Source organism: Pistacia vera, unplaced genomic scaffold (assembly GCF_008641045.1).
Source record: "Pistacia vera cultivar Batoury unplaced genomic scaffold, PisVer_v2 Contig493, whole genome shotgun sequence".
NCBI lineage: Eukaryota > Viridiplantae > Streptophyta > Magnoliopsida > Sapindales > Anacardiaceae > Pistacia > Pistacia vera.
The window spans coordinates 247,184-258,626 of record NW_022196327.1 but is presented as its reverse complement, the minus strand read 5'-3'; the positions used below and the strand labels follow the sequence as shown (position 1 = coordinate 258,626).

Below are 11,443 nucleotides of genomic sequence, written 5' to 3'. Positions count from 1 at the left end.
TTCTCTTTTATTTTGGTATTATTGTTGTATTTTTTGTATGAAAAATACATTAAATTATTTATTTGCATATACTTAATCTAGAATATGAAATAAAAACATAAAGAATTCAATTACACATTACTCAATAGTCAATACTCATTAATAAACTTAAATACATAACATAAATTTAATTTGGCAATGTTAAACTAAACATAACATAAAATTACAAAGTAAAAAAACTTAATATAACATAAATCATCTTCATCCCACAATGTTGGTGTTAGTAGAGTCTCTTGATTACGCACTCCCCGGATTAGTTAATGGTACACGAAGAAGATCATCATCTGCAATTAACAACTATAAATATTAATAAATGAAAATAATAAAACATATGAAATATTATTACCACTGCAGTTAAAGAATGTAGTGACATAAATTAAGCGTATGCTATGATAACTTTAAATTCCTATTTTCTCTATCCAGTTTCTCTCTTTTCAACTTGATAAAACCCTCTTCCCGCTAATTCCATTTAACCATCCAAAATGCTTTCACCCAAAGTCCAAAATCATAACACTCATAGCACCCTTACACTTATCTATTTATCCACATATTTCAACTATCCTTGTTTGAAACACATCAAGTTACAAGTCATAATTCAAAAACCATTAACCCCAATAAGCACGTTAAGATTTTGTTTTATTATCAACATTTGCACTTCAATGTCTACTAAGATACCAAACACTTTCTATGCACTTGACCACCAAACATTTTAAAAAAAAAAAAAAGCGCCAGTAATCAAGAACAAATCATTAGAGATGGGCGTTTGCCCCGGCCCTGTAGGGATCTATCCCGACCCGCCCGAATGGGCCGGGGATGGTCTTCAGTGAAATCCCCGCATCCGGGGACTAGCCGGGGAAGGTGATAATGCAATCCTCGCCCCGGCCCCATGGAGCCCCGCTCGCCCCGCTTTTTTTAGAATTTTGTGTTTTTTTTTTTTTTTTTATTTGTTCCCTTTATGAGATTGTATATAAAGTTAGAATTTAAATCATGATTTTAAATAATGTATCTAAATTTATGATATTTACTTTTATAATATTTTCTAATGTTAATATTAAATTTATAGAAAAATAATTTAAACGAGAGAGTCTAATAATTAAATATATGTATTATTACTTTGTGAATTTCATAAAATAATAATACATGGGACATGGCCCAAAAATAAATTTAATTAGATTATTATAATTTACAAACCAATATAAGAATATATACAATTACTTAACGACTTACAAATTACATAAATTCAATTATCCTTGTAATTAATTAATTGATCAATTAAATATGATGTTAAACTTAATCAAATAATGAGATTTGAGATTTGTCCCCTTCACAAATGGATTAATTTTATTAGTTGTAGTGGAGATAGACTTTAGTTTATGTATTACTTTTTAAATCTTAATTTGAATTTCACAATAAATTGTTGACTTTATATTTTCTTNTTTTTTGATAAGGAAGTTTGAACCAATTTGCACTCACCTTACATATTTTCTCTCATTACTTTATACATATATGTACACCACGTATTCCAGAAATAGAGTAGTTGATGTTGGGTGATAAATCACATCTTAACTACCACTAAGTGGTCTGATGGTAAAAGAGCAAGAGGAGGATCTAGCATGGTCTCCCAAGTTTCAAGTTCTCATGGCCCCTAACAAGGGTGGCTACTATGATCATAAAAGAAAAAAAAAAAAAATCACATATTAAATTATGCTTGTTTTAGCAAACATTAATAGACTTGAAAATGTACCAAAAAACAATAATATTACAGACACCGACGTTTTACACCAAAATTTTACACCGAACGACGTGTCAACTGAGTCAGACGAGCCACGCAATACATTAACAAATATTTTGCGAATGAACAATCGTCCATCAAATATGGACGACCGTCCATATTATTAGACGACTGTTCATTTTAAATGGACTCCAGTCCATTTACTATGGACGAGCATCCACATATAATGGACGCCCGTCCATAATTTAAATTAAAAAAATTTAAAAACAAAAATAATGGACTCCAGTCCATATTCAATGGACAGATGTCCATATTAAATGGACGAGGGTCCACCTAAAATGGACACCCGTCCATAGTTTAAATTAAAAAATAAAAATAAAACAAAAGTCATGGACACCTGTCCATATTTCAACAAGCTGCCTTTCAAGCTCACCCATCAGATGATGGCACATTCCTTGTTTGCGATATTTGAATCTGGTAGCAACTAATGGTATCTCAACAACCTCTTCAAACGCTCTAATAGTTGCCACAAAAACAATTTCTCCTTTCCTCTCTAGAACAGCTGTGTAGAATCCTTGAAAGTTCTTGTGCCTCATCTCTGATTTCTTATTTAAGATAAGATCTTCAACAAGATCTTTTCCTGTTAGAGGGTCCTGAGCTGGCTCAAAACACTCATGTATAACATCAATTGCCTCATTCAACTTCCTCTGATTCTCCTTTAAGACCTTACCATTCTTCAATAATTTCTAGGTTAAATCATTTACACCTAGTGATATAGGCATTCCTGTAAGCTTATGGAGGCAAGTAGAAATAGGTTCACATCTATCACTGCAAAACCAATTATCATGAGCAAAATTTTTCACCTTAACTTCCCCTCTCCTCCTTAGACAACCTATGTGAAATTTATGCTCACATTGATCACAAGTGTGAACAATACCACCATCCACAAAATTCTCCATTGTTTTCTTAGATTTTCCCTCACCACAGATCACACAACAACATGAAGGGCAAAACCAATCTCCGGTTGGAATCTCCTCTAAGCCAAGGCAATCCTTGTGATAAGTGGAAGGACATGAATCACATATGATTAATTCACCTCCATAGTGGCAAACATAACATACTTCATAACTCACATCTTGATGACTATTATCTTCCATTTCATCACACAACTTCTCTTTACCACTTGCCAATTTATTATTGCTCAATAGTTCCTTTTGACAATCCAACAAAGACCTCCCATCTTTAAGAAAAAAATTAGCAACAGGCCTTTGTTTTTTGCTACCCACATGGGCTTAAAAATCATTGATTGTAAACACCTTATTGTAACATTTACACTTGATCCCTGTACTACATATCCACCCTTCACCCAAATTCCCACTATAACACACGAATTCCCCAGGTGTTACCACTTTCTTTTCAATCAACTTAGACAATACAACTATAAGATTAAACCTTGAAGTCCCAAGAATCACCTGCACGCGGGCTGGCTTCTTTTTCTTTTTGTTATGCCAAAAAAGTCAGGGCTGACACAGACTCTCGTCAGCAAGAGCCAATCAGAATTCAAGGAGGCTTTGTGCCATCTAGACGTTGCCACGTCGTGCAATGATGGAAGAGGTATGGTTCTTGTCAGTGCAGCAGGTGAATGTCAGGCTTGCGACTGGCTAGGAATCGTCCACCTGCCCAAACCCTACGCAATTTAAGGATATCTCTCATACAAACAACCAATGGGAAGCGGGTTAGGAATTGTACCCCACCTGCCGAACTGGAGGCTCATGATTATTACCTTGAATCCCCCTACTATAAATAGAGGGCTCCTCTCACATTTATGGGATTGACTTATCTTTAGTCCTAAATAGCATACACTCACATACACACACACACACACACGATCCTAGGGGAACGATCTCACTCACAGTCAGTTGGGTGAAACCAACGAAATGACCAAAATGACAGAGTTTTCGGTGGTGGACTATGTCCACCTTAATGGCATTCTAGGACGACGTTACTATAAAATTTCAAAGCAGTCACCTTCATCTACTATCTGAAAATGAAGTTCCCTACCCCGACGGGGATCGGGGGAAGTAAAAGGATCTCAACGTGAATCTCGCGACTCCTACTAAGAGCAGTGCAAGTGGCGTGCAAAGAAAAGGAAGGCCAATAGGCATTTCCGAGCAAACCCTGGTGATGCAGAATAAGCCACAACGGCCTAGTAGAGGACAACATGGATCTTCGCATCCAAGAGTGCCCTCATAGTGGGCCTAGTTGAGGATTATCTGAGGTGTTAGTCGATCAAAATGAGCCGACCCCAGTGTGAGAATCGGGAGTAATCTCAACCAACTCACCAAAAACCTAACAAGCTTCCTCAGAGAGAATATCGAGTTTTTACATGGATCCATGCTAACAGATCGGGATCAACCCGAATGTTATATGTCTTGCATCAACTTGACAATAAGTCAAGCCGGTTCGCCAGAAAGGAAGAGCCATGGACCTTAAGCGTTATGCTGCCTTGCAAAACTGAAGTAGATAAGCTCCTTTTAAACAGGTCCATCCGAGAGTGCTTACCCGACTGGGTTACGAATCCGTCTTGGTAAAGAAGCCCAATGGCAAGTGGCGAACCTGTGTCGACTTCACCAACCTCATAAAGCTTATCCGAAAGACATTTTCCCTGCCAAGGATCGACCAACTAATTGATGCCACCTCCGGGCAAGAGTTGAGCTTTATGGACGCCTACTCGAGATAAATCAAATCCTGATGTACGTACTGAGAAGAGCATACCTCATTCGTTACAGATTAGGGACTGTATTATTACGGTCATGTCTTTCGACCTAAAAACGTGAGGAACTTACCAACGGCTAGTTAACTGTATGTTTTCCGAGCAAATCGAAAAGTCGATGGAAGTTTATGTTGATGACATGCTGGTCAAGTTGCATGTCGCTCAGATCACATAGCATATCTTGCTAAGATGTCGACGTACTCCTAAGGTACAAGATGAAGCTAATCCTTTAAATGCTCATTCGGGTATCCTCGGGAAGTTCCTAGGGTATATGGTTATCTAGAGGGGAATCGAAATCAATCCCAAGAAGATCCAGACTCTCCTTGATATGAAAAGCGACAACCGAAAAACAGGTTCAGAGCCTAAATAGGAGAATAGTGGTCTCAGTCGCTTCATATTGAGAGTAACAGATTGTTGCTTGCCATTTTTAATATACTTAGGGACAACAAGAAGTTCGAGTGGATACGGAGTGGAGCAGACTTTCAGAGTATAAAAGAAACCTCGGAAAGCACCTTTCCTGTCCAAGCCTTTTCCCAAGGAAATTCTACTCCTGTACATGTCCGTTCTCAGCATGCGGTCAGCATAGCTCCATTCGGGAGAGAGCAAAGTTCATGACAGTGTATTACGCGAGCAAGCGACTGTTGGATGACAAGATGACGGTGTCCAGAAATGGAGCGATTAGTTATGCCCTACTGATTGCCTCCAACAAGCTACGACTATTTCCATGCCCACCAAATCCATGTTCTGACCAACCACTTGCTCAGGCAAGTTTTTTAGAAGTCGAAAGCTTTGGGTAAGTTACTCAAATGGGCAATGAAACTGAGTTAGTTCGATCTACACTGCAGACCAAAGGTAACCATCAAAAGGCAGATCGTTGCCGATTCATTTCGAAATTCTCGACCAATTAATCAGGAATCCGAGCAGCAAGGCCGCGAAATCATCAGGAAACCATTCAAAACTTATCGACTTGGGGTCTTATGTTGATGGTTCTCGAACAGGAAAAGAGCCGGGGCAGGTCTTCTCTTTAGTCCTGAGGGGACTCACATCCATGGAATTCTTCGATTTGGGTTAAGTTACGAACAATGAGGCCGAATATGAAGCGCTACTAGCTGGTCTCCGATTAGCGAGAGAAATGGGATCAAACGTGATCAATATTCATAGCAATTCCCAGCTGGTTGTTAATCAAATCTTGGGAGAATATCAAGCCAAGGAAGAGAGCATGATCAGCTATGAAGAAAGTAAAGCCGCACTCTAGCTTTCAAGCACTTCATGATCAAGCAAATTCTGAGAGACAGAACTCTGTCGTAGATGCCTTGGCAAGAAAGCCTCGTCGCTAGACTCAGATGTGCCGAAAAGTATTCCATTTAGTACATAGAGATTCCTAATATTAGCTCACCCGAGCAAACCGTAGCTACAACAAGTCAATTTTCTAGATTACTCCAATCATTTAGATCTCAAGATGGACTCTGCCCAGTGACAAGGCTGAGGAAAAAATCCTACGCACCAGAGCTGCACTACACGCTCATCAGAGATTAGTTATACAAGCAAGGGTTTTTGCGTCCCTCGCCTCTGATGTGTAACCGACGAAGAAGCTAACTATATTATGAGGGAGATCATAAGGATTGTGGTAATCACAACCCGCACGATCCCTCGCTAATAAAATTGTCCGCCAAGGGTACTATTGGCCTTTACTTCAGGAAGACACTTTCACTTTTGTGAAAAAGTGTGACAAGTGTCAATGGTTTGCGAACATCCTGCGAGCTCATTCCCACCAGTTGACGACAATGACTAGCCCTTGGCCATTCCATGTGGGGAATTGATCTTATTGGGCCCATGCCAGTCGAAAATGAGGGCGTCAAATATGCTGTGGTCGCGGTAGATTACTTCACCAAATGGGCGAGGCTGAACCATTGGTCGCGATCACTACCAAGAAGCTCAAAGACTTGTCTTAAGAATATAGTTTGACTAGGGATTCTCATACACTCATCTTAATATGGGAAGCAGTTCGACAATGAGGAATTCAAGCAGTTTTGCGATGAGCTGGGATTATAAAAAGTTCGCCTCAGTTGCAAGACCGTAAGCTATGGTTAGGTTAAAGATTCAACAAAAACCATCAAGCACACTCTGAAAGCAATCTGGCGTGCTAAAGGTAATTGGGTCGATGACTCCTAGAAGTTCTTTGGGCATATAGAACAACTCCGAGAACCTCTATTTCAAAAACGCCCTTCTCGCTAGCATATGGTTATGAGGCTATGATCCTAGTGGAAGTAGGGACTGGTTCGCTCCAAAGAGACCTATTCAATGAAACAGACAATGAAGCACTTCTACATGCAAGTTTGAACCTAGTTGAAGAACACTAGGACAATGCTTGGTTAAGGATACCATCTTACCAATAGGTGCGAAAAGGTTCTTCGACTCTAAGGTCAGGTCGGTGACCTAGTTTTGAAAGAGTCCTCTCGGTACAAGGAACGAGAGCGCGGGGGTACTGGGACCTAACTGGGAAGGTCATACTACATCGCCAAAGTAATATGACCTGGAACGTATCACCTCAAGAGGTTAATGGTTCCGAAGTATCATGAGCTTGGAGTGTGAGCATCTTCGCCCCTATTACTAGTAATTCTGAACTCGCTCTAATTTTCCATTTCTTTTACTTGTAAAGTTTTCCTTGTAACCTTTATGAATAAGATCGTTCTTCTTGTCTGAACATAGTCTTGTATGATCTTGTTTGTTACAATGTTTTACAAGTTTTGTTCGGATATGAACATTAGTCTTGTGAAGTGCTCGAATTATTAAGTGTATCACGAATGGCTAAAAATACTTCTTTAATATATATATATATATATATATATATATATATATATATATAATATATATATATAAATGAATAAATATAAAGGGCAGCCAAAAAAGAGATAAGTAATAAAGAAAGAGTCAAAAGAAAAGTGTGTAGAGCAGAAGAAGCGATCACTGGTCTCCACCTCCAGGCTTTACGGGTGCGACCTTTGTATCCCCCAGTTGGTTGCCGATCATAAATCAGTGCTAGGTCCTCAGGGACATAGGCCTCAGGCTGGTCATCCTCCGGAGGAGGCTTTGTCCCTTTCCTCCTGGCATCATCAGCTTGAGCCATGGAAGCAAGGATGTCCTGATATTCATTCGGGAGGTCGGAGAGGTCCATCCTCGAATTCCGTGGTCACAAGCTATGATGGCATGTATACCCAGTCAACGGCCTTCCCTTGAGTTTAAGATTTGCTGTTTCATGATTAGTTAATGAAGCCCGCCCTTGGGAAAGCTTGAGGTCCATTTAGAGTCTCTTTGTTTTCAGAATTTTTTCATAGTCAAGCTCCTCTTCCTTCGCCTTCATGGCCGTTTAGAGTTTCCTTCATCTCCTGCTCTTTCTCGCCACACTCTTTGGTGGAGTCTGGCCATTGTCCTTTGGAGCTCTTTATTCTCCTCGCCTCTCTTTGAGCTTAGTTTTGCCTTATGTCCAGAGCACAAAGTTCGTTTCAGCTTGACATTTCTTCCCTAGCTCATGGAACCTCCAATAGAGTCCAAATTGATCTTTTGTTGGGCCATATGTAAGGCAGCAGGGATTGCATGAGAAAGAAACAAGAGTTAACCTCAATTTTCCAAAAAATCATAAAATGTAAGAAATTAGCTGATATTGGGAAGTCCTTGACAAGAACGAGCTGTTTTACCGGCTTTGCATTGAAGCATTGTAGCCATAGGTCCGGGGTCGGGAAGCCACGAACTCCTAAAGGTCGCAGCCAGTTGACACTCTAGTAGGGTATACACTACCAGCTGCAGGTGTTCCGGGGTTGCCCATGGAATCCAGCATAGGTGTGTCTACCCCCGGAGGAAGACATCTCGTCGACCAGTTGTTTGCTCACTCTCCTTCGGAACCACAGCTCCCCCTTTTCCTGTGCGCGAGCTCTCGGGGACACCGAATGCCGTGCGCTTGGGGGTACCCTCGAGCGGAAAGCTGGTAAGGCTGCGATCCTCTAGGCTGCACCCTTAAGCCCTTTGACTCGCTCTGATTCTTCAGCTTGCAGCTGCTTTCTTTTCTTAGTTTTCTGGCCCATGGTTTTCTGCTTAGCGGCGCGAGCAACCGTGGGCCGAGAAGCTTCCCATGTTGCTATGTGGGTGTTCGCACACCAATTTGTATCCCTCCCGTGGGGATATCGAGGATGCTTCAGTTAGCTCAGTCGGGGAGACCTAGGGAAATACGAACCCCCTTGTCCTCGTCATCGGTTTGGAACCTGTGTGACATAGTCGCTGCAAGCCATGAAAGCATGTTAGCGAAAAGGTTACCACAGATAGAAGAAAAAGGTTCTAAGTGTGAGGATACTTACAGACTAGGGTTCCAGAGATGCTTTCGGATTAAAAAAATTGTACTTCTTTAGGTTGACCGTAGTCACGAGCAGTTTCGTGTTGCGACTCTATCAGGTAGATTACCGAATGCCACAATTCGATTAAAATGTCAGAGCCGTCAATCTGGTCGTCTTATTTCCTACAATGAGACGAAAAAGTTCGTTAAAACAAAAAAGAGGAAAAGGAACAGTTCGCAAAATGAAAGAAAGGAAAACCTACTCGGTCCTAAACTGGTAGACGCCATCATACTAAAAAGAAAAAATTTGTTTATAAGCCCGACGTTACTAGGGTAACCAAATTCTCCCTCAATCGTGGATCGTTTTGAAACATAAAAAGAATCTTTATCTTTGCTCTTCTTTAGATAGTAAGCGTATGCGAGCTCTAGCGCTGTCAACTCGCAAGACCATTTTCGCCACATGCGTATACATAGCAACAGCTATCATATACGCATTAGGCGTCAATGCAATGGCGCGACCTCGAATGGTTGAGGATCGATCTAATGAAGGTGTGAAAGGTATCAAAGCCACATTAAAGATCGCTTCAGAAATCGCGGTCATTCCCTCTAGGGGATTCGAGCTGTAGTCCTATACTGGTAGACATCCACGCTAAGCACGTACTGGTCCACTGCTTTCTATATCATCCCGAGTGGCCATGACATGTCTCTTGCACAGGACCCGCTAGGGCACTTGATGCTTGCGAGCTCGTCCCCTCGGTTTGCTTGTTGTTGAGGCATCCATTGCTTCTAAAGTCTGAAAAAGGGGCGACATGGAAAAAATAACTCGTCTCCGTACAGTGTTTCGTATGATGACGTGGAAGAGAAAAGAAACCCTAATATGCCTTCTTTAACCCTAGAAAAATCCTAAAAACCCTTGGGAAGAATCCCCAAGGATTCGTGCCCTAAGTTCTCACTCTTTATGAAGGAAAAAGCTCTCTTCTCACCACTGTCCGAAAATACGCACCATAAAGGATGCCAGCAGTTCAATCCACCATATTGCAAGAGTCAAACAATCAGAAATTAATAAAGAAAACGAAGGAGAAATCCTTCTTATCTCTTGGCTACTGGGAATGAACTTTCTATCGTAATAGAGAGTGCGCAACTGGAAGAAGGGCAGACTAATTTTTGAGAGTTTTGTTTCCTTCTGAAAATAGAGTTCTATGACAAAACTTGAAGCGAGCCCAAGATTTATAGGGGAAAATGACGAGTGTTTTCCTAGGCAAGTGATGCTTGGGCGGGATACGTTTCTCGCCATTGATTGAGACCACGTTGCTTAATCGTGAGAAGAAAACCTCAGCTTCGTGAATGCTAATCGATGCTTCCCTCCATTGGATCAACCAAGCGTTAGGCGGTTATCTCCACCATATTAAATGCGCCCTCATCCACATTTAATGCTTGAAAAGGAATGTCGTTTCAGCATGGCTTGCATTTAATGCGCATGGTTGACACTTATTGCCAATAGACGTCTGTCAAAATAAAGATTATTATGCCAGACTAGCTGTCAAGCGACCGGATAACATGAAAGGTCGTTCGAGTAAAACACTCTTCGTCATGTATTGGTTTCAAGACAATGTAACTCCTTGCTTTCTGTGAAAATGTGCTAAGTATTCTCAGGTCGCGAGCTGCGGATGAGATTCAAAGCATGTCGGTAGGCATTGGGTAGGGTTGACCCAGGCGTAACTATGGGAGAAGGCCACTCAAGTTAGTGTACATTCTTAGAGGTATATGCTGCGACGTCTGCAGCTCATCAGTCGACCAAATGCATTTGGAAAAGTCAAGTGTGGCATAGTCATGAAGTTCTTAAGGTTCAATCTTTAAACCTTAAAAAACTGGGGGGTTCTGTATCCTAGTTAGGAATTGTACCCCACCTGCCAGACTACAGGCTCATGATTATTACCTTGAATCCTCCCACTATAAATAGAGGGCTCCTCTCTCATTTACGGGATTGACTTATCTTTAGTCTTAAATAGCTTGCTCTCTCTCTCTCTCTCTCTCTCTCTCTCTCTCTCTCTCTCTATATATATATATATATATATATTCTCTCTAGATTGTAACTCAGCTCGCTAAATGCGACCTGACTATAACCATTTATTAATACAATTATAGTGGACGTAGGAATCGCTTTTGAGCATCTGAACCACTTTAAAAACCGTCTTTATTTACTCTCTTGAAGCGATGCCACCGCCAAAGACGCCTACAAGTGGCGCGAAAGCGCAAAAAAAGGGCAAAAGCCTGTACCGAGCATTGAATTGTGCAAAAGTAAGGGAAAGCAAGTGGCAAGCAGTGGATCGAAGGGCTCCGAGGGACCAGTAAACACCGATCGTGCAACGGGTAGAATACTCGTGGCATTGCGACTCGGCGACATGTCGCAGCATGAGCCGTCCCACGCCATGTGGCATGGACACTCCCACAAAAGTGCAAGGTAGGGAGATTCCCAATATCTTCAAAATGATGACCTCAACCGTCATCATGCGGGAAACCCCTGTCGTCCACGGGTTGGTTCTGACCACCGCGGAGATTGAAAAAACTCCCCAAG

At 41.2% G+C, this 11,443-nt stretch overlaps 1 protein-coding gene across 1 annotated transcript; it reads right to left on the bottom strand.

Annotated features, from left to right (window-relative positions):
- Positions 1–276: 276 nt before the first annotated feature.
- On the bottom strand, positions 277–7,719 carry LOC116105127 (increased DNA methylation 1-like). Its single transcript, XM_031391547.1, has 4 exons — positions 7,536–7,719; positions 2,635–3,062; positions 2,169–2,517; positions 277–323 (listed from the first exon to the last, which is right to left on the bottom strand). The coding sequence occupies exons 1-4, from the start codon at positions 7,717–7,719 to the stop codon at positions 277–279; spliced, it is 1,008 nt and encodes a 335-aa protein (XP_031247407.1).
- Positions 7,720–11,443: the final 3,724 nt, after the last annotated feature.